Source organism: Betta splendens, chromosome 9, assembly GCF_900634795.4.
Source record: "Betta splendens chromosome 9, fBetSpl5.4, whole genome shotgun sequence".
Lineage (NCBI taxonomy): Eukaryota > Metazoa > Chordata > Actinopteri > Anabantiformes > Osphronemidae > Betta > Betta splendens.
This window is the reverse complement of record NC_040889.2, coordinates 20,261,990-20,287,969: the sequence shown is the minus strand read 5'-3', so window position 1 is coordinate 20,287,969 and position 25,980 is coordinate 20,261,990. Positions and strand designations below refer to the sequence as shown.

At 42.5% G+C, this 25,980-nt stretch overlaps 2 protein-coding genes across 5 annotated transcripts; one reads left to right on the top strand and one right to left on the bottom strand.

Annotated features, from left to right (window-relative positions):
• Positions 1-4,416: 4,416 nt before the first annotated feature.
• Positions 4,417-6,728, bottom strand: tmem167a (transmembrane protein 167A). Its single transcript, XM_029163311.3, has 4 exons — positions 6,594-6,728; positions 5,604-5,713; positions 5,140-5,174; positions 4,417-5,049 (listed from the first exon to the last, which is right to left on the bottom strand). Exons 1-4 carry the CDS (start codon positions 6,594-6,596, stop codon positions 4,979-4,981), a joined length of 219 nt encoding a protein of 72 aa, XP_029019144.1. The 5' UTR covers positions 6,597-6,728; the 3' UTR covers positions 4,417-4,978.
• LOC114862711 (DNA repair protein XRCC4-like) lies at positions 6,674-25,761 on the top strand. Of its 4 annotated transcripts, none has more exons than XR_003787048.3 (8): positions 6,674-6,803; positions 10,518-10,683; positions 11,378-11,565; positions 17,153-17,427; positions 18,181-18,345; positions 18,876-18,949; positions 20,126-20,231; positions 20,895-21,032. XR_003787048.3 is itself a non-coding variant. In XM_029163310.3 (8 exons), the coding sequence occupies exons 2-7, from the start codon at positions 10,536-10,538 to the stop codon at positions 21,017-21,019; spliced, it is 867 nt and encodes a 288-aa protein (XP_029019143.1). In that variant the 5' UTR covers positions 6,674-6,803; positions 10,518-10,535; the 3' UTR covers positions 21,020-21,032; positions 22,073-25,761. The 4 variants fall into 4 exon arrangements, 3 of the variants coding, with proteins under 3 accessions (XP_029019143.1, XP_029019140.1, XP_029019141.1); XM_029163310.3 differs by lacking the exon at positions 20,126-20,231 and adding an exon at positions 22,073-25,761 and having other exon boundaries at positions 17,153-17,319; XM_029163307.3 differs by lacking the exon at positions 20,126-20,231 and adding an exon at positions 22,073-25,761.
• Positions 25,762-25,980: the final 219 nt, after the last annotated feature.

The window sequence follows — 25,980 nt, the reverse complement described above, 5'->3', positions numbered from 1 at the left end:
GGGCTCGGTGTGAAGGCGACGCGTTTGCGGTCCTGTGCAGCGTCACTGCTCGGTTGCGTCACCGCTGTTTCCAGCGCTCGGCCGGAGAACGCTGACTGTAAATCGCACCATTGAGCCAAAATGCGGCAGAATAATAAATAAAGTACAATCGATGCAGTCGCGGGCTAATTAGGAGCATTAACGTCTCATGAAGACGTGGGTTCGTCCGGTCCCTGCGGACAAACTGTGCTTCGTGCAGCCTCCGATACAACAGAATATTCACGGCCTTGTTTCTCAATGCGAGGTTACACCCATGAGCGGGACTCCAAGATGGGCATCTGACAGCATCCAGTCTAATGGTTTCAAGCTGGTGGGCATGTTTACACTGGTCACCGCAGCTCTGTGAGCAGCACTTGTTCCTCTGCCAGCGTTTGCCTGGTGATGACTTGAACTTGTTACTCTGTGCACGGCTCCAACAGGACACCAGCTGGAACACTCTGGGTCCGTGGAGACCAGTAAAACGGACAAACAGCTTGATTACGGTTCTGATTCCTCATGTCAGTATTTCTGTTGGACAGTCCCTCTAAGCGTTAGTTCAGGGTTTCTTAAGTGCCTTCAAAATAGGTAATTATTCATTTTGCCACATGACGTAATTGTGGGCTACAGAATGACTTGTACCAGCGTCGTCCAGGTTGGTGAAATTGTTCGACCCACTTAATGAGTCTGGGTTTACTTTACTCTCATTTTATATATTATCAAGCAAAAAAGAACCTAAAATATTTATTAAAGGATTAAAAAGGGTCCTTTTGTCGAACAAGCGCTTTGAGCTGCTTGGGCCTGGCAGTCATGTCTCATGGCGTGTACGTCATTAACCACTGTTATGTTGATTTGCAAACAGAATGTGCACACACAGTAACTGTACGTGCACATGAGGGCGATGCTCATCCTCTTTCAGCTGTTAGCGAAAGTAAGAGGCGCACGCGTCCCAGCTCATGTCTGGAGACCTGCCTGCTGGAAACCGTCCTTGATGTTCTGGGACTGATAGAGAAAGGTTGAACCCTGCCAGTCGGAAACGTTTCACTGCACAGACAGAGCGAGGCCGATGTTTAAATCTCAATTTTAAATAGCTCAGTGACAGCGAACAGACTCGCGCTGTTATCAAGACCCAGAATTACGATTGCGACGCGTCTGAAGTGATCAGAACGGTTCCAGGCTGAGTTTGGCACATTTCGGACCAGAATCCGTGTTTATTCGTCACCAGCTCCGTCTTTGTTCTCCAGGAACAACGAGCCAGGAACACTCGCCGTCCCAGCGCTGACATAGACTTTGCTTCACAACCTCTGCAGTTCAACTCGCTCCATTTCCGTCTCTGTGCGTCCATAAAGTGGGATATTAATCTAAGTTTCCACTTTCAATAACTCATTGATTCCTGCAGTTATAGATGTGGGAGTTACACAACTGGGTGGTTTACTGTAGACAATACTGCAACGACATGCAGTAAGTGCTAACATTTAATTTAAAATAAGCAGGTAATTATTCTGATCTGTGAGAGTCTGAGAGGAACCACTTTAACACTAACCTTCATTGCAACGTCATCCCTTTACAACAACATTGCATTGCCACATTTTGGGATTTTTACATGGGATTATTGCCAAAAGTCACAGCCACTGTGACGGTGTCTGCAGACACGTACAGAACCTGTTCACACCTGTGTCTGTTGTGCCTTTTGATAACAGATCAACCTGAAACCATGTTTCCGGTCTGACGCAGTTTTTTCGTGAGAACTAGAAGAAGCGTCATGGCTTAATCCAAAATGTGTCTGAGGCTGGTGTTTGGTTTGTATGGATGGCCTTCAGAGATGAATACATGCACAGTAATAAAATCCATCTTCTTCTAACGTTCAAGACAACTCTCAGTTCTGTGTGTGTCTGTGAGTCCATGTTGTCTTGATAAGTGTCATCTCAACACTTTAAAATATAACACACTGAGCATTTAACTCAGTGTCGTTATTAAATGAGATAAAGAAATGTGATACATACTTCTAGAGGCAGCTCTCCAGGGTGAGACCCCTGGGCTTTTTAGCTTTGTTACATACAGTTAGACGCCTCCAGCCTTGGGCTTTAAGCATGGAGTGATGCAGACCTCTGGAAAAAACTGCAAAAGCCACCTGCAAAGATGACGCTGCAGTTCCTGCTGAGGGTGAATTTTTACATTATGATTAAACTTCTGGTAAAACATGACATGTGAAGCTTGGGATGCCGAGAAGACATGGCTCCGTGGAGGAGACAGTGTACAGTAAATGTACACTCATTTACTGCTGACCCAGAGCTGCCCCAAATGAAGGATATTTACGTCTTTCAGCGGGCGACATTAGTCTTTCCTTACAGGAAACAAAGATTGTATGTTCTTAATGAGGAAGTGAGGACAGAACAAAGGCTTTAAAGCACGAATGTGATGTCAGACATTTTTCATCTCTCACACTGAAGCCTTTGTAATCCGCTGTCTAAGCAGGACTTTGGGTTTGCGGCTAAAACCACAAGTTGCCACAAGAGAAAGGTTGCCTTCCTATGTACTGGTAAATAAATATATATAGAGGGAAGTAATGTGGGGTTATTACGAGTTTGATCACAGTAGTACAAAAGCACTAATCCTCATAAACACTTCCCCTTTCTTCTCCTGCCTCTCTGTCATTATCTCTCTCACATTTACACTATCTAAACATCTAATTTTGCATTTTTTCTTCCTCCCCATTCATCTTTAATTCCCTCCAACAGCACAGGGAGCGAACAGTGATTCAAACAAGCTGCGCAGAACATTTAAGAGGGCCTGTTGGAGCAAATTCTGGCCAGCTCAGCGGGAGACTTTATTAGCCTGATTGGCTTTGAAGTCCTGAAAACGACTGCAAGAAACTCTCCTGTAAGATCAAAGGGGAGACAACGCAAGGGCATTACAGTAACATGCCTTGGATATTCATGCTGGAGCTTTATGATGGCATAGATACTTAGGAGATAAGTTTGCATGTATATTATTCTACAGTTCTGAGTGTCACATTCAACATTCAACACATTCTCACTTATCAGTCAAAGGAAACAAGTGGAATAAAATATGAAACTAAAATTAAAGGATCTCCATTGTCCAGTTAAAAGTGAGTGAGTTAGGTATGAAACGCTGCACTGTAATAACAGAGCTGTTTTGAATTAGATGTTCATATCACACCCTTATTTCATCCTCTCATTTATGCAGAAAAAGAAATTCTAAGGTCATAGGTCCCAACCACAAAAATTTGAACAAGTGCCCAATAATAAATTTCTCAGTTAAGTTTCCAGCTATTTTTTCCAATTTAATTTTTAATACTTGTATGTCAATATGAAATAGGAGAATTTTGTACTTGACATGTTCCAACAATTCATTCCTGTTTAATTATCTAGTTATATAAAGACGATCTTGATAAACATGTACTGAAGCAGTTTTTAAATCTGTATTGGTTTCAGTGTTGTTGTCCTTACACAGCGATGGATGACTTGAAATGAAGGCAATGTGCAAGCCATTTGACTGCCAACTTAAACACAGAAATAAGGACGGACTTTACTGCAAGTCAGAGAATGAATAAGAATGGCATGATTCTTGTTTTTAGACATCTCCTGTTAATAAAGTCACAGCCATACTCTTTCTTATCACCCAACACATCAGCTCGGTCCATTGACCCAGTGATGTCCTTCCAGCCAACTTGTATCTCTGTTCCCCAAGATAGAAGCAGAAGACTGAAAGCTTCCTGCTCCTCAGGGTCTCCAGCAACTGCGTCAGTGCCTGATAATCGGGACTTTACTGCCAGGAATCACTTGATGCTTTATCTCAACCAGGGAGTGCCAAAACAGAAGTGCACCAATATAGGAGCCACGTTTCCAAAGATGGGACTGTGTGTGGGTGTGCTGCTATCCAGACACTCACCGGCAATCAGAGTAGCGAGAGTGAGCGTGTCATCAAGTATCGAAATAAAAGTCCCGGGTAAAAAATTTGGCATGATTCTTTTTTTTTGGTAGTGAATGTACAGGATGGCCCTAGGTCCTAATGCAGCTTATATTTCAAAATATCTAAAACTAATGGCAGCTAGATCCAGTGAAGCCACGTTGTTTGGTACAATCAACTGGAAGCAATTTGCTATCAACTTTGCGAAGGTTGAATGTAGGGTTATAGCAAAGGTTATCACAAACTCTTCACTGTCCATCTCACTCCAAGAATCCTCAGCACTACAACTAAACTCCTCAGTGTTCTAACCCTACCACATTAGAGTTACAGAACAAATGTATAAATATATTTTTATGAACATGTGTTTTAAGCTATTGTCAATAACACATGACACAATATCCACATGACAATATAATCATAACCCTAACTCAACATCACACACAAACAAAAACAGATGATGACAAAAATTGGTCACTGCAAAAAGGTTCTTTAATAAATAGCTGCAAACTGAGTGACTTTAAAACCATCAGTAGCTTCTTGTGACAAATATGGATTATTTGATATTGGAAAAGCTACAGTACAACGTCATTTTGTTTGCTGCAGGATATTACCACCCTTTTCAGATACAACCAACAGGACACAGATTACAAATACAAATCCTGCTAAACATTTCCTCAAATATATATGAGTGATAAGACATATGGCATATTTCTGCTAGGAATTCTAAACTAACTAATGCAACTGAGACAAAGACAGAGGGAAGGAAAATCTGAAATATTTGGACAATGTGCCAGTTGATCCCACAATGTACCTCCCCGCTTTTTTAAATCTAAAGAACACACATACATCCAGAGTAAACATAAGTTCATTAGGGGGCTAGACGCCCCTTCTCCTTCTCCGAGGCTATGGTGCGTGGTGATGGTTCCATTTTTACATTATCTAGATGAACCAATTGAGGTCCTGTTGTGCTTCTAACATCAGACTGTTACTGTTCATTTCCTCTGTGTTTCCATCTTTGTTTTTCTTTTGGCTGTTACTGTAGGAACAATATACTAAAAGCCATTATGACGCAGCAGCAGGCCACCCAAGGACTCTTCCGCTCACCTGGAGAAAAGAAATGATGTAAAATGTAAAACCTACTAAAATGTCATAAAAAAAAAAAAAAAATTGAACAGGGTATAATTTTAGAATTACCTATTCTGGCACATTTCCAGAAAATTCCTAGGAGCCTGAAAGATAAAAAAAAAATTTAACTGAATTGCTCAAACTTCCTATCCCTACCACAAATACATTTGCATAATATGTGGCATCCAGTCACCATAATCAATAGCTCATTGCTTACTCATCAAGTGGAAAAAACATTAAATCACACCATCTGCTACTCCGTCTCGTGCTTAAACCAAGGGTGTGTGTGTGTGAGGAGTCTAAGGGAGTATGTACATGTTCCTTGGGCCAAACACTTAAGTGAGTCACAGAGTTAGTACATCCAAGAATAAGAGCGAACATAAATAAAAGATTTGGTAGTAAAGGTACCTTACATATCCTATATGCATTCACTGTTATTTAATAAATGAGAAATTTTGATTTAAGCTGTTGGTAAACAAATGTGGTTCTGTAACACATAGCAGTTATGTTGTTATATATGTTTGTGATCATACCCGGTCTTGTTCTTGTCTAGCAGACTGGGAGCCAATGCTCTGATATACGCACACGTACAGATCAGGAGGAGAATCACTGTAAGCAGGGACTGAAAGTTGAAGATGGCCGACTGCAAGATGAAAAAAGGGTATTTAGTACAGATTTAAACCAGTGCAGCATAAAGAGACTGGGCCACAGAATTCACTGCTTTTAGGTTTGTTGTAGCAGGGAACGATGTTCCAACTGCACTTGAAGTCAGTCTGACTGAGTAGACAAAAGTTAGTTTTGTGTGACTGTAACAGACTTTAAACAAAATTGGGGGACAACTAGAATATCAAGAGAGCAAGGAAATAGAAATCATCAAGAACAGAGAGGTATTATAGGTACGTCTTGATGAAATCAAGTTAAATTCTAAGATAAGAAATTTTACTAAGTTTAAAAATAATTTTATTAACAATTTAATTGGTTGCTTCTGTTTAAACCATGAACAGTATGGTACAGTCGGTTAGCATGCAGCATGCCATGTTTGGATACAGAAATACGTGCATCAATACAGTATGGTCATTAAATAGTCAGCATCACTGCAAACTCTTAATGCCAGTCAACGGTACGTTGAATCACAGTTACACGTTGCGTGAACTATGATGCAGCTACGTGGCACGCCTCAAAACATTGTAAGGCTAACACGCGTATTCGCCCTTGGCCATTACTAAATACACACAATATTTTGCTATCGAAAGATTCGTGAAGACTCAGGACCACCAGGTGTTTGTTGAAATGCATCCATTAACAGACACAGAATAGAAGGTTAACAGCTAGCCTTACTAAACTTTTAGCCTGCCTAAGCTAACACTTGCTAGTTAAGCATTTACGGTTCGATTCGTTTTTTGACCGTTACCATTATTTGGTGTCACAACGCTTTCTCAATACATACATAGACCACGGGTTGTAGAAAATATTAGAAAGTCGCGTTAAATGCGCAAAAGGACCGTTAAATAAAGCAAGCTTACCATTTTTGTTAAGAGTTAAAGCCACATCACACTTCCTGCTCTCTATGAATTACGTAGTGTTACGTCATTACGCAGCACGTCTCAAACCGCGTTCGCTGATTGGCTGAGGACATCCGAGGTGAAAGTTGAAACTTCTGTCCGCAACTGTCAACGGAGCAAGCGGCAAAAGAAATAGTTTCATACGAGCGCAGTCATTACTTCATGCAGTTAGTAAGTACGTTTCCAAACACATGTCCGTGTTTACCCAGCCCACACTCAGATTTAGTACCTAACCCGGAACAAACACTGCTATAATAGTCCAGCGGTTGAGTTGAATACTGCTAATATTGTGGCTTGTTCAACCAGGGACGTGCAGGTAGACTTTGGAATAAATCGTAATACTATTAATAATATTAATGGATTTCGCATGTGTGCAAAATAAAATGTGCATATTGTACACAGATAGATGGATAATAGAGGGAAGTAGTCCAGCATGAAGTGTCCAACACTGCGTGGACAAACTTGTTTACTGCTTCACAGGCTTCTCAGGCTTGAATGTGCCTGTTTCACAAATGTGAGGTTAATTATTCTGAATTTTTGAGGGTTGGGTAAACAGAAATTACTACACTCATCCCGCTGATAACTTGAGACTGACAAATGTCTTTTGACGGGTGTGTTTTCCAATTTAGCAATTTGAAAAACTAATTGTGTGTTTAATCTTTGGAAGTGAGAATGCCTGGTATTCAAAGGTGGGGATGTGAACAGATCCTGTTCTGTCTTGTGATGTAAGACTGGTTGCCTTGCGGTCCACTCCTCTCTCCAAGTTTTCACAATGATCTTCCCCTCCCTCCATCCAGCCACGACAGCATCTTGATTGCATTTAAACCATGTTTCATAAATTCCCCTCGACCCTTCCTTCCCAGACACTCCTAGAGAGCTCTTCATGTAAGGGGAAATCTGTCAGATTGGAAACCACACATAAATAATGTTTTGCATATTTTACAACAAGAGTGTGGACGAAAACTTGGTGGAAAAAAAAAGTCTCAGAATGGGAACAGAGCAAGTGTAACCTGTAAAAGCTCATGTTCATCTTAATATCTTTAGGCTTTGCACTTTATATGGCAGTAACCAATGTTCATTATTGAGTACTGTGGTCAAATTAGGTCAGACGGTGCCTCAGTATATGTCATATTATCATGTCTCTTCATTCCTGTCTCGATTCCCTTTCTAACTCTGTAATTCCACCTAAAGTGAAACACCTTTACATTTTGTACATATAGTAGTGGCAACCATTAACTTGACCAAGAACGGTTGTGAGTGTAGCTTATGATCTGAAATCGTGTAGCTGAATCCAATAGGTTTTAACAATACACAGTAGAGCTGAGGTGAATAGAACGAGAGGTGCAGCCTGGCAGTGTATGTTTACTGGTGAGGGTTGCCCTGTTGGTAAAATTACTCATCTTACTAAAGTTGCTGTGACAGGTCTTTGGCTCTGGTTCCCTCCTGTTTGTTGCGGATTACTTTTTCATTGCAAACAATTAGTGGTACAATTTCAGTTGTGAAATATGTTATTGGCTGAAGTAGAATTTATTCCTCTTGTGATTTCTGAGGAATTTAAATTATGGAAAGTTATTGCAGGACGCTTTCTAGCATGCATGGGCGAACGCGGGCTCCAGTGGGTTGAAGTAGCACATTGGGCTTGTGTTCTCACACAGTTTCTCACCTAGAAGTTTAAAAAAACGCCTCAAGACGCATGTTCTTCTCTCAGTGACACGAATGCATCCTAGCAGGCTATGCAGTACTTTTCCTCTATTACAAACAGAATAGTTGATGTTTTACATGGACATCACTGCACACAACATCTGCACTGAGTTACCATGTATGTTATCGGTCTTACTTTCTTTGCTGATGCCTGTGGTGATTTGGAGAGAGGCAAAGACTAAAGAGAAACACATTGCTAGTGATGTTAGATATGTGGTAGATCTGTAACTTGTTGACATCCTTCATTGCCCGTCATAATCAATAATTTTGCTTGTAAAACAGTTCAGACCTATTCTGGTGTGGGTTATATTTGCTATTACAAGCAGTTGCCAGATAAAATAACCCATTTAAAGTTCTGGGACAATCTGCTGTAGTTAAGGGGGCATCTGGATAGCAGTGTTTTTCCTCTTTATCTGAAAGAACATTAATTTGGAGAAAGTATAAGACAGAAGACCAGTGAAAGGACCATTAGAGGACTGCCTTATTATCATTAAAGGATGGTTAAAAGCCCTGGTGTGTCTACTCTGTGTGAACTTGTTCATAATTAGAGGCTCTTCTTATCGCTCATTTGCTTCCTGCGTGCAGGGTTACGTCTTGCAGTTGGTTTATAAGTGGCAATGCAGGAGAATTGACAATGAAAGACATTACAGAGTGCAAAAGCTGTTTCGGCCGATCAGGTAACAGATGCTCGAAGGAGGACTTGAAGATTGACTTTGAAGGTTTTGTGCGTCTCTCCATTCCTGACAGACAGCGCTGTTTTTTTAATTGGCGTGTTCTTCTGTCATTACCACGCACGGGGGTCACTGTTCTTGCACAACAGATGTTACAGTAACTAATGAGTAGCTGGGTTTTGCTTTATGGGGTTAAAGTTGGAAACCTTCAACTCCCTCGTCTCGTTCAGCCCCTTCTTGAAGCAGAAAGGGTCAACTTTAATCTGCTGCAGGGTTTGCGCGCTTGTGTGCGTGCGCAGACAACACGTGTACGTCTTACGTTAAATGATCTTGACCACCTGCGCTGTCAGCATATATAGTGGGGAACACTATACAAAAAAGTGCTGTCATGTCACGACTTACAGCGCTTTGTCCGAAGGCTCTCATTTTCATTTTTCCAAACATGTCCAGCGCGGCCAACTGCCAATTTAACTGCCCCCCCCCCCCATCTCTGCACATTTTGCCCTGTATTTAAGCAGGGAACATGTCCAATTCACCTCTCACTTCACGTGGAAGCACTAATCACATGTTTTGACCTGGACATCTGTAATCAAGTAAAAGTTTCTCAAGCTTTTTTCTTGAGAATAAAAAAAAAACAATGCACAGCTAATAAATCAATGAGGAGAGTTCAGGAACAGTCACATGGACCATGCAGGCCTTAGATCAGCATCTGGTTTAATCCCACTTCTTTTCAGCTGCTGACTTAGCTTTTAACTGCAGCAGTGAATCAGTTGGCCAAGACATTAGCCTCAGGGCAAGGTGACATTATCAACAACACACTCACTCAACAGTGTAATGGCAAATAATGGTTTAGTTCCTCTGTATAAGGAAACCCTACTGTCTCTGATCTCACACATTTTGGCTTTGTAATTGTTATCTGGCATGAGTTACTCCTTTACTCCTTCACACAGTTATGTTTTGAATGACAGTTCGCATGATTGACAGGCTTGTCGGTGGGAGAAAGAAATCGATTTCTATTTTTCTAACTCCCAGCGTGACGGTCCTATCAGGCTCAGTGAGGGGATGTTTGCAGCAATCGAGTTGTGAAAACTGAGCTCCTAGCGTATTTTGGCTGCCTTAGCGTAGCCCCACTTCTTTGTATATCTTTGGATAAATGTACACAGACAACAACTGGGCCTTTTTGGTTCTGTGTTTATCTTTAACAGCATGTAATTACCTCACTGGTGGCCAGGGAGTCCATGCTCCCACACAAAAACCTGACAAAACCTGTTAATCTCCACATGGTTCCACTGACTCAGAGAGACCCCCACTGAAGACGCATGCTGAGACTTTTATTACCAATTGCAAATAGTGAAACAATGGGGCACATTGTTGCATTAACAAAACCTTGCAGGCTCAAAATGGACTGGCTGGAGGACTTAATTTTACTACATTCGAAAGGAGCTTTAGGGCAAAACACTTTGAAAATTTTAAAGTTAAGAGTTTCTAAAATCCTGTCCTTGATTTTCTGTAGGTTTGAAGGACCTATAGAATGAGAGAAATGAGCGGTACAGTTCGGCAGATCGCTGTAACTACTGATCCAGGCACCCCCTACTTCTTGCAAGTGAACTGGGCTGTAGATCTGGGAGCTGGGTTCACGCTTGTACTGACTGATGGCAGCTCGGCTTGGATCGGAGAAGGTAAAGATTTCAGAAACACTTTTAAGATGGAGGAGCGTTCTCAAGGCTCAGGGTTGTCACCAGGCTGCTTAAACCATGTAGGCACCTGGTAAAACCCCCATGTCATAATAGTAGAACTGTTGGTGCATTAACCAGAGAGACAGCAATGACCTTGTTTCAGCTCTCTTCATTCCTGTACTGCAGCTTACAGGTGTATGGAGCAGATGAAACGCTACAAGGCTCGTCTTTGTATGTGCAAGTCAGTGTTCATTGTGTGTGTGCGTGAGTGTGTCTGAGCACACGTGGAGCCGGGGAGGACACCTGGAACATAACTGCTCGCTCGTTTTCTATTGCTGTCCATCTGCAGAGTTGACAGGCAGAGATGGGGCTGTGACAGCTATGTGCGGCGTTCTGGGTCGTCAGTATTTCTGTGTTTGATGTGTTAATTGGGACCCTCGGCCCCATGTGAGCAGCTGTGCAGCAGCTGATGACATTCCCCTTGGTTTCCCTGCACGCCTCTCTTGGAATCTGCGTTCACGGGCATCCGTGCATCACTAGATAATTCCTGTTTATAGCTTTGCTTTGGAGACTGCTGATGAAATCCTGTTGCCTTCTGTCCACTTACACTCAACCCTGTGACTTTAACACCATGCAAAAATTAGGAAAATGTCTTTGAGGGCAAAAGACGATGTTTCACCCTCAGCTTTGTGTTCAGTTACAGAAGATGAGGTGACAAAGGAGGCCAGTGAGCGCGAAGTCAGTAGGGAAACATATGTTGAAGATCTTCTTCGAGCGCTAACAAAAGGTGAAGACAGAGGAGGAGGCGGCGAGGAGGTGTATTCTTTCCACCTCACGACAGATCACTGTCATCTGTCGTATCAGAAGACGTGCAACAACATTTCGGTGAGCAAACGCTGGGGCTAGATTCTATTAACACACTGTTTGATGGTGACCACAACTTAGAAACAAAACCCATTTATTTAAACAGTTTAGGTGTGTATATAATAATTGTTAAAGACACTGAGGCTGTGTTCGCAGTGGTGCACAGATGACACGCCGGCGTTGCTGAATTGACACAGCTGTAGCAGTTCTGGCAAATGAACCTTTGATGCCCCGCAATGCAACACAATCAATCAAGTTGTCCAAGCACATGCTTGCATGTGGACATCACATCAAGTCCTCTGCATCTGACAAACCTTCAAACTCATGAACTTAGGGGCCTCTGCAGACAGCGCGTCGCCCCCAACACTGCCTGTGGTTGTCACAAGTGTCAGCGTGATTTATCTTGCCAATAGATGGAACACATGGACATGCTGCCGTTGTAAATGATGATTTAATTTAGAAAATTAATGAATGGCTTGTTTAGGGAAAGTGTTGACTCTGAATTCTGAAGCGTTACGCGTTTGTGCCATGACCCTGTTTCCTGGGGACAAATGCATGTAGCAACATTCAGCAGAATAGAAAGGAAGTCTTCTTTTTACAAGGGGGCTATTTAACAGATAAGGTTTATAGTCTCCCCACATTATGGCGGAAAGACTTGGTTACCTTAAGGCCACAGATAGGAATCATGCGGTCCTGTACCAGCAGTATGAGGTCGTTAATGGCCACAGTTTGGAAATGTTGAGAGAAATAAAAGATTTGTTGATTGAAAATTTGCTAAATGTCTACAGTAGGTGGAGCTGGCCTGCATTAATGTAAACAGTCGGGTCCCCACATGAAAGCACATTCCTTCTTAAATTTATGCTACTGTCACTGAGAGTTGTGCGTATACAGTATACCGCTAACGCTGCTCTCACACAGGCCACAGTGAGTGATGGCTGTGATGGAGCACAGGACGCGGAGCTTTGGGTGGACTTTGGTGTTATTTCTTCAAACGTTGACAGGATGCTGTGGCCCCCAGGGAGCAGGTCACTGGAGGTCCCTGTAGAGGAGACCAGAGGGGGGGACCCGGGGGTATTAGCAACACTGTGAAGGCCATAAAACCTTGATTTATGAACAGAGCCGCCCCATCTAATACTGTTAAACAACTGTTGATTAGAGCCCTTTTCTTTTTTTCTCCACCCCCCTCGTGGCTTGTCTTTGTCTACATGATTGTGGGCCATATATATAAGTGTGCCCATACATGCAGGGATTTGTGTCCAGACTTGTGCTCATAAGATAAAGCTGCCAGACTCGGATAGCTCACTTGACAAATCAATCTGTCTCAATCTGTATGGATGCACATAACCACAGGAGAAAAAGAAGGATGGTGAGGAATTCTTGGCGACTTTTCCTTCTTGACTATCCAGCACCATGCGCGCCTAACGCACTGTATGTGTACTGTCCAGCTGACAGTGGTCATCACGCTGCAGTGCAGTATACACATAATTTGAGAATCATGTTTGCATTAAGCCTAGACTACCTTGTCCAACACCTGCTTCTCTCCATGTTTTTATATCCCGTGCTGTGCTGTGTTTGTCTTATACTGAACCTGTCAGGGGCCAAGCTGTGGAAATTCAACGTGACATTACTATGGCCCAGAATTTGTAATGTTTGTTTTGCAGCTACTGAGCAGCTGTTTTACTGAATCAGACATCAGGATGTAATTACAAAAAAAAATTGCACTCACTGTTTTTCCCCACTGTTTTCTTTTAGCTGCACAGCTAGTATGAGACTTTATATAGTTCTGTCTGTGTTTGCTTGTTATGTAGTTTGGCAACAATTTTTTTCAATAGATAAATATATTATAGTTAAAAAAACCTATATAAAGTTTCACTTACACCCAGCAATATGTGTTTGTGAAGCTAAACCCCCCATCCAGTCTAAATGTACTTATATTTGTACTTTCCATTCAAGCAATATTCTATCATCAAGATCTAAACTATATAGTGTCCTGATAAACATCCATTACATGTTTGTTTCCCCTATTTCAGAAGTTTTTTATTCATTGTCCCTCCCTGATCTTCACATTTTCAATGTGAACAAAGGCTCATCCTTGTTGGAGCCCTTCCAGTGGTCCAGGCAGACAGTCCAGTGCCGCAGCACTGCAGCTTTTTATGAGAACATTTGCGTTATCTGGGATGGATGGTGTCGCCGTTCACTTCCTGCTCTTTATCTTGCCTCACGCCTCTGCACGGAAGATGAGGGAGCGGAAGGGACAAGTTGGGTTCTGTTCAGTGCCCACGGTTCCCATGCTGAGCACCCGTGCCCACCCGTGAACACTGTCTCTTTGTCATCATGCACACGGTGCTCACCCACTCACTTCCCAAGTGCATAATAAAACGGGGTCGGACCTGTTTAGTATATTTTTATTATGCTTAAAGTAGCAGGACATTTGGGACTTGCCCTCTTCTATCACATTGTGAAAGCAGCAGCTCTAGTGTCGTAATAACGTAAAAAAATGGCATAAATGAATTAAATTGTTTCAGTTCTGCGTTATAGATCAAAGGTCATCAATTAAGGTAAGTTATTGTCTGATCCCTTTGAATAAATGCTGACTTTACTTCACAGCATTTAGTCAGACAGTGATGTGCTTTGTGCCCACAGTGTGTTGTGCTATCATTTTTCCTGGGACTGTGTTCTCTTGGCTTTGTCCTCCACTCCAACAGCCCCCGCTTCTCCACGCTTTGACCTTATGGTTTGCTTAGCTGTCTGGAGACACAAACAAACAGACCACACACACACACACACACACACACACACACACACACACACACACACACACACACACACACACACACACACACTGCACCACATTGTCTTCCCTAATCTTTCCTAAATTTGGTAAACATGAGTTTGTACAATATTGCATTTATTATGCTTTTTGACAAATGCAAGGTCATGAACTTGACCTCAGAAGTGTTTCAACCAGATCATGAGTGTTCAAAGGTTCTGCTTTTGTCACTCTCATCCTCATTTTGGCAGCCAGTGTGACTAGAGTCACATCTGTTGCAGCTTAGGCCAAGACAACATTGAAGAACCATTGATGTATTTGAGTGTAATTCATTGAGGAACACAGAGGAAGAAATGTGGTAGTGGGTTGTGTATCTCAGGCAAAATGTCTGACCTCCCACATAATGGCAGAAGCCTTCAAAAGGTTGCAGACTGACCTTCAGCTTTAGCTCTGTGTCAAGAGAAATATTTAAATCTCTTTCCCCCCTTTAATCAGGGTGATTAATTAATAAAAACAATTCATTACTGTCTATAACTGCAATGAGAATGTTAGAATAATATTGACCGCATTTTCAGATTTATATCTTGTTTAATGCATTCTTACTCTTTCCACACAGCTCACTAAGATAAACTTCTGGTTATGGGGAAGTCAGTGTTTACTGCAATTGGTCAAGTCAGACCCACTGGAAATAAAGAGAAGCTTTGGTATTCAAGGGAAGGAGGGGAGGCAATAAACAGCAGCTGAGTAGTGTTTCCAATGTTAATCCAGTAAATAGGGGTTGTTCCTTCCACAGTTTAGATATGTGTATCTGGTGTCTTAAACTGGTAATACCATGTTAACATGCGGGTCACAAAGAGTTATAGCCTTTAATGATGTCAGGGGGTAAAACTTTGATCACAAAGGATCATTATTATGAAGAGACGCTTCAATAAATGTACACATTACAGCATATTTTAGAGGGACTATTAGTGTCTTTAGCAGGTTGCTGTCTAAAAGCTTTACATTATCCTTTCTTATGTGGCTGATTTATTGCCCAATGGCTTTCCTCTGGAAGTAGCCTACAGCAGGCATTCATGTACAGGTAGCGGAACTTTGAGGAGGGGGTTGAAAGAAAGATGGAAGGGAGGAAGGAAAGATCAAAGCCTCCAGCTGTGTGTGTGTGTGTGTGTGTGTGTGTGTGTGTGTGTGTGTGTGTGTGTGTGTGTTTGCAAGTTGTTCTACATTTCAGTTCATCATTCATTACAGTTCATTGAAGTTATTGCTGCATCTCCACATTTACTATTCTGTTTTTTTTTTTGATAATGCAGCATCTTGCACAAAGACTGAACAGCTTTGTCAATTTGTTGATGACTCATGAAGCTCAAAGTCCCACAGATTCTAAATCCCTGAGTGGAGTCTGTCCTGGATCGCTGCGACATCCTGATGTTGCTCTAGATTTTTTATGAGTCCCACCTCATCCTCCTTTAAAGCCTGGGTGGTCTCTGTGTCCTGATCATGTTACGTTTACTTTTGTTAATTCACTCATTCCGCTGTTGTGATCACAGGGGGTATTGGTGTTGTTTGTACTGAGTAGGTGGTAGGATTCCTTTATAGTTATTGTCACTCTCACTTGCATTGATCTATAAATCTACTTATAAGTAGTCTGTATTTTATTAGGTGAACTGCAGGAGGAGGAGACACTGCTGCAGGTTTGCCTTAATGTATGTAATGTTTATCTATTAAGCATCTACAATAGTTCAGTACTATTAGTACTTAAACAAATCAAAACTGATAATAATACTGGTATTTTCCAGTTAGTGTGAGAAACATGTTTTATTCAGGATTGAATGCAAGGAAACACGATAATGATGCTCTGATGTTAAAGTAGTGCGGGTGTCAAACTAATTAGTGTGAGACAAGGAACCGGGATATAAAAGCGAGTCTGACACTATAACAAAGTGTATAGCATGATGTGGAGTCCAGTCAGTGAACCATGCAGAGGTTCACCGGTGGAAGGGGAAACAGCTGTGTGGCAGGCCGGGACAGCATCAACCTGGGACCAAAAATGGCAAGTATTTTATGAGAGCGCTTGAAGGCGGTGGCTATATTACAGTGGGTCGGCAACCTTGACGCGGCCCAGTGAAGATTTAGCACCTCATCACCTTCTGGTTTCCAAGTACATCACGAGCATGACCTGTCTGTGTGTCTGTCTGCGGTGTGCGTGCGAGTGTGTGCATGAGTCACTAGGCAACCAGCAGGTAAAGCCTGAGCTGCCGTTTGACAGCTGGCATGTGTGAGGTAACGCCAGCCATCAGACAGGTTCACTGCGCGCAACCGGAGCTCTCTGCAGTGGATGTAATCCTATTTAAAGTTGGAATGCGGGACTATTACACGTCAAATAAATAGTTTGAAAATATTCCCTAGTTTTTTGTAGCCAGCTGTACCTCAGCCCTGTTTAGTCCTGCCAAAATCAAAACCCAGTGAGGAATGTTTTATCACATCTGAAGCCTGTATGCGAAAGAACCACTGACTAGGCTCAACTCAAAGGAAACTGTGTGCTCACTTGCATAGTTCACCGGTGACCAATGAATTCAACCTGTATTTCTACCAGACAGAAGAAAACATGTTGACATCTTAAAATGTCCTTCACTTCAACGAGATGATGATGCCCTGGGCTGTTGCATCTCTCCTAACTCTAGGGTTATTTTATTATAAGCCATGTAACTTCCTTCAGTTTGTGCTAGAGGATCCCTGGGTACTCCTGGGGCAGCTGGGACTTGTAGTTTGACTTTGCTTGTGTCCTCCAGTAGCGCTGAGCTCCTCAACAGGCCTGTTCCCTTTCTCTCTCTCTTCTTTCAGGTGCATTTGGGATCTGTGGAGCTCCAGCCAGCTCAACACCCTCTAGAGCTGAACCGAGAGATGATTGGCCAGTCCCTGAAGCTCAGCACAGACCTGGAGTCAAGAAACAGCCAGCTGTTGAAGGAGAACCGTAGACTGAAACACGAGCACCAGCGAATTCTTCGAGAGTATGGAAAAGCTAAAAAAAAAGCTGCATTGATAGATGCAAAAGTGTGTGCAGTGTGGGATCAAATGGAAAGTACCAGGACAGTATTTTCTCAGGATCCTCAGCACTGGTATTTGTTTGTAGACTTTGTTGTTTACATTGAAGCTCCCTTTACTTTATAATTCATGGTTCCAGCTGCGTATCCACAACAGTCACCCAGTATGACATCATCACTCAGTGCAGATGGTTCCACCCAAAGTTGCAAACTGGGCTTATTGTTTTTGGGATGCCGCTTCAAATCATCCACTTGCATGTCTTTTATTCTGCACTGCAGAGTCTTGGCGCTTGACTTTTTAAAGTAAGACTGTTTGTTTAGTAGCAGGCAGGTGCTGCTGCATGCTCTTTCCTAGGCCGATATCTGGAGCACTGCCACGGATGAAGGGTGTCTTATGTCTGCGAAGGGTGGAGGCACTAGACATCATTCCTCCTAAGTAATTGCTCTCAGAAGGCAGGGAAACTTATTTCTACAGCTTTTCAAACATGTACAATCTATGTATGAAAACACACACGTGTGCACGTGCATAAATCTATATTATGTCTACTTTGGGCCGGCAATGTGCACTGCTCACAGCGATAAGGATGCATGTTTGAGTCCAGGGGTCGGCCAGGTGGAGTTAGCGTGTTCTCACTCCAGCTTCATGGAGTTCAGTGTTTGGACCTGGGAAAGACAGACAGCGACAGCTGGAATAGGCTTCAGTTCCCACACAGCCTTTACGAGGATTATGTTTAGATGGATGTTTACTATGGATGTGTAGAGGATTTGAATGTACTGTATGTTTTTGCGTCTGCAGTACGTTGGTGTTTGTGTGCGTCTCTCTCAAAGGTTAGAGCGGCAGGTTCAGGATAAGGAGAGACTGGAAGGAAAGCTGTACTCACGTTTCGTCATGGTGCTGAATGAGAAGAAGGCCAAGATCCGAGGCCTGCAGGACACCATGCGCCACCTCCAGGAGACGTCTGAGCAGCAGACAGACGAGAAACGGCAGCAAAGGTCAGGATGCGGCAGGATGCAGGATGCAGAATGCGGATGCATTCTGTAGATGGATAATGACCCACAACATTTATGGACCCAAGTGATCCGTCACAAGACCAGTGGGTGTGACTGGGATTATGTTTTTATGAGAAGCGCTCCATTGTCCTACAGTTAAATTGTTTTTTGATTGAATGTAGAATAAATTACCACATTGAGGCTATTGCTGTAGTTCAGGTCTAGTTTTGCAAAGTGCTGTCACATTTGTTTTGCCACACCTCGAGATTCTGCAGAACACAGCATGTCCTTTACAAGCCCGTGTTATATCTTTCGTCAGTGCAAGCCACAGAGTATGAATGGAAGACTTTACTCATTCTGGTTGTGACAGTTTCCCTTGTGCTTAATAATACTAGAGATGATTAGCTGAGGAGCCAATTTAATAAATAAGATGTCTGCGTTCACACTTAAATGAAGGTTTCGCCGTCTCTGCCGAGCCATGCGTGAAACACTTTTCTTTCTTTATCGTAAATTTGTTTAACTTTTTTTTTCAGCAATGATGCAACTCAGGACACAACAGCAGAGCAAAGCTATCATCCCTCTCAGGAGTCAACTGTCCTCATCACAGGTGAGAGTGTGTGAGGTTGCTTAAAAAAAAGAAATGAAATAAATAATAATAGGTTGCAACAATAATAACCAGCTTAATTACTACTGTACGTGGAACAGAAAACAAGCTCTTCTTTGATGTTAATACGGAGCTTCAACAATGATGTGTGTGACATGAGGAGACCTGACTGGCGGCGCTGTGTGAGTTTGATCTTCACAGTTTGGGTGCCAGAGTTATGACTCAAATGCTGTGAGACAGGATGGAAGCTTTACCTCTTACAACGAGAACAGGCCTCTTCTCTCTCTCCTGGGGCATCTTTATCGAATGTACTATTCAAACTGGGCTCCAGTTTCCACTTATGGCCCTGATGCTTGCGCCACGTCCTGGTGGAGCAGGGTGTGCGAGCATTGAACATGGCACCCGTCCCCGGTACTCCTTGTGATGTCATAGGTCACGCTGTGACTCAGTAATGATGCAGACTGAAACTCTCAGGTTTTAACTTTCCTTTAGCAGATTTTTACTGTCCAATAAACTTGACAGTTGAACGTAATTGATTATGTGAGCAGGGGGTTTGAGTGTAAACTTAAAAGGCACACACAAGCAGAGAGCAGCCCCTCGGGTGGAGGGTTTCTGGGAAAGGCTTGTCAGTGGGCCATAAACCCACCCAGCTACGTCTGCCGTGATTGCTTCAACACGGCAGGCCGAGCGGTGGTCCTCGCCTTCCTGCATCATGCGGAGCCGCCGTGATGTCACGCGTGCTGAGTCATACCCTCCGCTACTATTGTGCCGTGATCTGCTGGGATAACCTGCTGATTGCGCTTTCAATGCTCGCGTTTGTTTTCAGAGCCAAGCGCAACCGTCCCCGAGAGTCCAATACGCTCAGCCGCTTGCGTCGCAGTGACTTCAGCGGGTTCTGTTGTTTCTCTCGGTGCATGTTCCCCCGCTCACACACACACACACGTACGCAGACCCTGGCCTCCTGGCTTTCTGCTGGCTCTCGTGATGATGTTTGGATGTTCTTGCAGAGTGGGCCTTGGCTCACGGGCGTTGTTGTTCGCAGTCTTCAGCAACGCCTTCTTGTGTTTTCAGCTGTTCAGTGAGACCACGTTCCGCACTTTCTGTGATTTTCTGTATCCTTGAATCATGATGGGTGTGGATCCAAGCTTGTGTCTGTCCAACGAGTCTCTTCTCTCTTAGCTGAAAGACAGTCCATGAAGCCCACGTAGGCACCTTCACAAAGGTCGGGGGACATGAAACATACCACTGTGAGACAGTCTTCTGTGTTTACGAGCTCTGTAAACATGTAAGTAAATTAAGTGCACCATGTTGAGATTTGCTTTGTTCAGTGTGAGTCTCAGCCCATTTGACCCAAATTAAAAGCTCTGCATCCATTAAGATTAATGTTTTATTTGCACTTCACCACAATTTTTGCAGAAATGTGGCAGCAGTGAGCTTTGCTTCAGGCTCGGGTGGTGCGTGGATCTATGATTTCCTAAAGCTCATGCCTGATAAGAGAGCGTAATGACAGAGCAGAATCAGAGACAATGGGAGAAACTCTCTCCCTCCAGATTAAAAGTCTGATAATCACAACACAGTCATTAACAATGTGGGAGGTTTAAGATGAAAGAGATAGCGATGGAAGCAGGAGAGTGAAAGCACAGAGGCACTTTGATGATGCGTGTGTCATAGAAACGGTGCAAAGTGGCTTTTTTGGACTGTTCTCAAGTAGCATTGATTTTAAATCATCTATAATTTTGAATCTACAGATGAATCTTGAATGTAAATATGTTGGCGGCAGCATTAAAGGGCAAACACGTGTGCTCGTAACCTGTTTGTGTCTAAACAAACATTGTCACAGGCTTGTGTGGAATCCCGAATGCCTGTTGTTGATAAAAGTGTGAGCTAACCCAGTGTGTTGTCCTGAGGCTTATCTAAATGGAGCGCTTTGGTTGTGTGTTGCATGCAGGTCGGGAGCTGGTGTGTCAGGGCATCTCTCTGGACCGGACAGACACCTATGATGAAGATGAACAACCGAGAGGCAAGCGCAAGTTGCTTCACAGCTCGAGCCCTGAGACACCTGACCGGGATTAAAGCAGCACAACCTGTATGTATCGCTACCTCCACATACAGTAGCAGATTATCTCACCTTGATTTAAACAATCAGCTGCCGCTGATTGAATCAATTGAATCAACGCCGCCTAAAACAGGTTTAACATTAATGCAAGAAAATTATTTCAAGCTCGGAACATTTTTTTTCTCTTTTCCCTCAAATTTCATTCATGATTTTTTTTCTGCTTTGGCACCGAGACAAACCTCTGGAAAACCACTGCTTCAACACATGTGGGATGGTCGACCAAATCTTTATTCTCTGTTCCTTCTGTTCTACTACAGAAAGTTGAATCATTTTAGTCATCATAGCTGATGAAAAACCAACCCAAGCTAAATCTGTCTGGAAAATTATTTACTTGCGCCTCATTATCTAAAATGTTATATTAATGATTACGGTAAGTAATATATAGATTAATTGGTCCTGCTGTTCTTAGCTGGTCTAGAGATGCTGCCAAACGATAGGTTGAAGAATATTTGGAGGGTTAAATCCTTGGAACATATTCAATGTGAAAATGTACCGTAAAAGACAGTGATTCATATTTAGTCATAAAATATATATATATCAGAGTATAATTCAACTCCCCGGTGGGTCTGACTAAGTTCAGAAGAATCAGCTTCTGTTGATGTTCGGTGTTTTGGAGGTGTCTGCTGAAAATCCGGCTCAGACATCCCGTGTTGTGGGGTCTGTCCACAATCAACAGCTGCGAGTTTTGTCAGACTGACGCACAGCAAAACAACGAGCGCAGGTTTTTAGGAAGGCTGCCATTAAGCACTGCACTGCAGCTGCTGTGAGGAGCCTGTCTGTCATACGAGAAGAGCTTTCGTTTACCGTCATTCAGCCACTCACTGTAGTATTTATCATCGTTCCTACCGCATCCTCCAGCAGTGCGCATGCCTTCAGAACATCATTGATTAGATTTCTTTATATTTGTATTATTAAAGTCTGATTCAGCGTTTTTTATGTTGGTGTCATCAGGACTCTTATGAGTTAATATACTCTGTTTTCTGTTTCTGTTTCTGTTCTGACCCTCTCAGTAAATCCAGGAGTCATCTGCAAGATCAATGCCTTTAAACGTGACGCCTCTCTGGACAACAGACTTTTCTTTGTAGCTAAGCGAGCTAATCAGCCCTCACCTCAACATACACAACCAAAACAGTGACAGCCAGGCAGCAGTGTGTTGCAGGCATTTCCAGATTTGATATCGGATGTCATCCAAGATTGTGAAAGCGATTTTCAGAAAGACGGAGTATGTTACTGTCATCTGGTTTGCTTTAACCGTAGCAATTACCTGCCACAGCTCCAGAGAGACTTGCTGCTTGTCTCTTGTCCTCAATAAATCAAAAGAAGAACAATTAATGACGCCATCTCTTCCCCAAACTCTACACTGTGTGCTCAGTGCTGCTGTAAAGACCTTTGCCAGATGTGTTAGTGATCATGTGATAACAGCACTTGACGGCCTCCAGCGCTTCCTCAGGATGACTTTGCTGCTAATGACCTAGAGAACATGGCAGAGGATCTGGACTAAGAGTATGGAAGCAATTTCTCAACAGTTCGACTTCGCCCAGAGCTCGAATTTGGTTGCCAAGCCCCTCGGCCTTGGCTCCGTGTGAGAGCAGAGAAGGAGTCACGACTACTGAGGGACAACAGGCTACACCCAGAAAACAGGGTGTCGCCACCAAGGAACTGAAAGCTGCTTTATTGCCGCTTATTCATCATGTGTTGTTGATGTTTTCTTCCCTCTTTTCATTATGGAACTAAGCCATTGCTTTCGTCTCCACTTTCTAAACTAGCATTTAGTTGGACCTCCTCCCCCTTTTTCTCGTTTATGTCTGCCCTTTTATTCGGTGGACGTTCTGCGGCCCTGGCTACCTGGGGGGTGTTCTGCAGGGGGCTAATAGGGTTATGTTGTATTCACCTCCTTACCTTTTCCTTTACTTAGCAGCTACCAGCTTTAGGCCTTGAGGTCCTTGGGTCATCCCAGTGTGAGCCTGTGGCGACCTACAGAGAGTTTTTATCTGACTATTCTACTTTTAACTTCTCGACCCCTTGTCCCGCCTTCTTAAGGAATTTGATGATACCTATACATCTGCCAACGGCCACAAATAGTCATGGTGATAATCCCACATGCTGGATCAGCAATCGTAGCAGGAAGGTCACACTTTCTCCCGTGTAAATCCCATCAACAAGGAATTTGACTCAGGCAATCCTGATTAGTGACTAAGGATGAGCAATTGACATGTGCTTAGCAGAAGTAAAACTTCTCAAGCCTTTTGCTCTTTTGAAATCACTAAAAAGTGTAACAGTTGATTTGTTAAACTATTTTATACATACTGTATCAGAGAATTTATATATATATAAAATGTAAAATCTTATAAATGAAACAAATTTACTTTGTAAGGTGCTAAGGACATCAGCATGGAAATTAAAAATGCTGAATTGCAAAATATTTGTGTTCTTGTGTCATTGTTTAATCCATTTCCATCTGATCTAATCTGGTTTATTAGGTTGAAAGCCATGGCTGCTGAGATTAAGATTTGGGGCAGGATGGTTCAAGACTTCAGGTTATTTGGTGATATACATAATTATATGCAAGAAATATTGATGCAACAGTGGTACATGGTACATGTTTGATTAAGAGACATTCCAGATGTTTAATGGTCTTTATGTGCTTCCCATTGTATTTGAGAATAAACCTGCAGTTACAACCCTGTGGCCTTTTAGCAGAGGCCCTTCAACCCCGGCAGAAAGGGACCACACTTTGTGAGAGAGCGATGATGGCTGTGTCAGCCTGAAATTAAATATTCAGTCAGTTGCTTATCATCATCATTCACTTACTGTGCACACCTGTAGGACTTCCATCATCCAGAGAAATGGCATGAGAGATCCTGCTGTTCCACCATCAGGACAAAGTGGCCTTTGTGCGTAGTTCTCACTCCACACCGTTACACTGTAAGGTTTCTGTGTGTAGATATGTAGATTAAAAATTGAAAATTACATCTTATTTCCTTATCAGTGTGCAATAAAACACATAAATTATTAAAATCTAAACTGTATTTTGAACAACATACTATACTGTGTATTACTGACAAACCTTCTTCAGTCCTTTTACTACAACAGGGGCCACCGCTCCACGTTACATTTCTGATTTCTAGTCATGGAGTCTGGTTTACACGTTCTGCCAGTGGTAAAGAATATCTGCTTTGTTTCAGCTCAGGTATTAAACGATCCTTTTGATCATCCCAAATAACGAGCAGTTTCTCTTTGAGATGCTGGTGTGAACCAATTGGCCTAATTATTTGAATTAAGCCAAATGCTCTGCAGGCTTTTAAGGAGATGGTAGTAGAACATTAAGTGTGTGATAATGACAACCTGCTGCCGAGTGTGTGGGAGGGAGGCTTTCTCTTCTTTCACTCGGGCCGTTTTCATCCATTCATCGGTCCAACTTTCATTCTTTTATTCTGGCGCTTCCTAAAAACGACCAGCAAATTTCAATCGGCACTTAGCGGTTTGAAATGCCGTGTACAGTCTACGACCCGGGGCCCAGGCATTTTAACGATCCACCAGAAGAGACTTTGCACATTTACCAAAACATCCCTTAAAATTGTAATTGAGACCAACAAAACCAAAATGACTTTTTACAGCTGACTTGATTTTCTCATGACTGGGGATGCATTATGTTATTATCTTAACTTTAGTCAGACTTAGTCAGAGACCAGATCATGGACCAGCTGTCCACATTGCCTTTCCCATGTAGGCCTAATTGCTGCCTGGCTCAATAACTGACTCACGCGCAAGTACAGTAATGTATGACCCACTTGGGAACTTTCCACAGGGAGTGAACAGGAATTTTCACATGGTCTGGGCGAAGATAAGATAAGATAAGATAAGATAAGATAAGATAAGATAAGATAAGATAAGATAAGATAAGATAAGATAAGATAAGAAAAAACCTTTAATAGTCCCGTAGTGGGGAAATTACTTATGTCCTGGATCACACATTTTAAATACCTTGGTGCTAAATTATCTTGTGTGACATTTACATTTCATTTGAAATATTGTAATTCTGACTCCCAGGAGTTCATGTATAGGCTCATTGCAGCAAAAGGGTTGGGGTTCGGGAATGGAATGGAATGGTTCCCACAATGCTGTGTAATGTTAACCTCAATTGGCCAAGTCCTATGACGTGAGCATTGTCTGTTTCGCGTTATCAAGCCATTTTCCCTGGTCCCCCACTCTCTCTCCCTGCTCCTTCTTAGTGTTTGTACCTTTGCCATCCGTTCAGATTAAAGTGGTTTGCTAGAAGGCAACAGACGCTGTGATTCACTGGGTTCCAGTCTGCAGCTTTGTTAGAGCCATTTGAAACAGCTTTGGCCATAAGGTTTTGCACAATCTGAAAACTCATTACATTAGTTTAGCCTTAATAATATTTAAGTGATTAATGCTGTTTAAATAGATAATTTCACTGGCACATGTGATTCAGACAAACGTAGGAGAGCTGGAGTTGGGAAAATGATCCTTTCATTACATTTAGCCTTTGTCTGGAGTTTGCCAACGCCCCCTGGCTAAAGAGTAGACAGATGTAATGGCTAAGCACAGTTGTGTGATATTATCCTTTAATACAGAAAAGGTTTCCTTATAGTAAAACTGACATATACAGAGTTTAAACAAACCTGTTCAAAATATTACATCATGATTAACAGATGTTAACGGGATTTTTTTTTTTTTCATTACTCAAGATCATTTGTTTAGTTTTGTGCTTCGTAATGACTTGTTGTTGTCCTATTCTTGATGATACGTGTGCGATTCTGTGTTTTTTTATATAATATTTTTCATAGCACCGTATCAGGTAACCTTACATTGATTCCAGATTTCAGAAAAGCATTGGCCCTAAACAATAATATTTATTTGGACAGTTCCTTTGACGGGGGAGACATTTAAACCC

What these genes read in the sequence shown, in the direction of transcription:
- LOC114862711 (XM_029163307.3), top strand. Translation starts at nt 10,536, where the DNA reads ATGAGAGAAATGAGCGGTACAGTTCGGCAGATCGCTGTAACTACTGAT. An exon ending in CTCGGCTTGGATCGGAGAAG is followed by an intron (nt 10,684 to 11,377) that starts GTAAAGATTTCA and finishes CTTTGTGTTCAG; the next exon opens with TTACAGAAGATGAGGTGACA. An exon ending in GACGAGAAACGGCAGCAAAG is followed by an intron (nt 18,346 to 18,875) that starts GTCAGGATGCGG and finishes TTTTTTTTTCAG; the next exon opens with CAATGATGCAACTCAGGACA.
- tmem167a (XM_029163311.3), bottom strand. An exon ending in CTAGACAAGAACAAGACCGG is followed by an intron (nt 5,175 to 5,603) that starts GTATGATCACAA and finishes TTTATCTTTCAG; the next exon opens with GCTCCTAGGAATTTTCTGGA. An exon ending in CTGGAAATGTGCCAGAATAG is followed by an intron (nt 5,050 to 5,139) that starts GTAATTCTAAAA and finishes TCTTTTCTCCAG; the next exon opens with GTGAGCGGAAGAGTCCTTGG.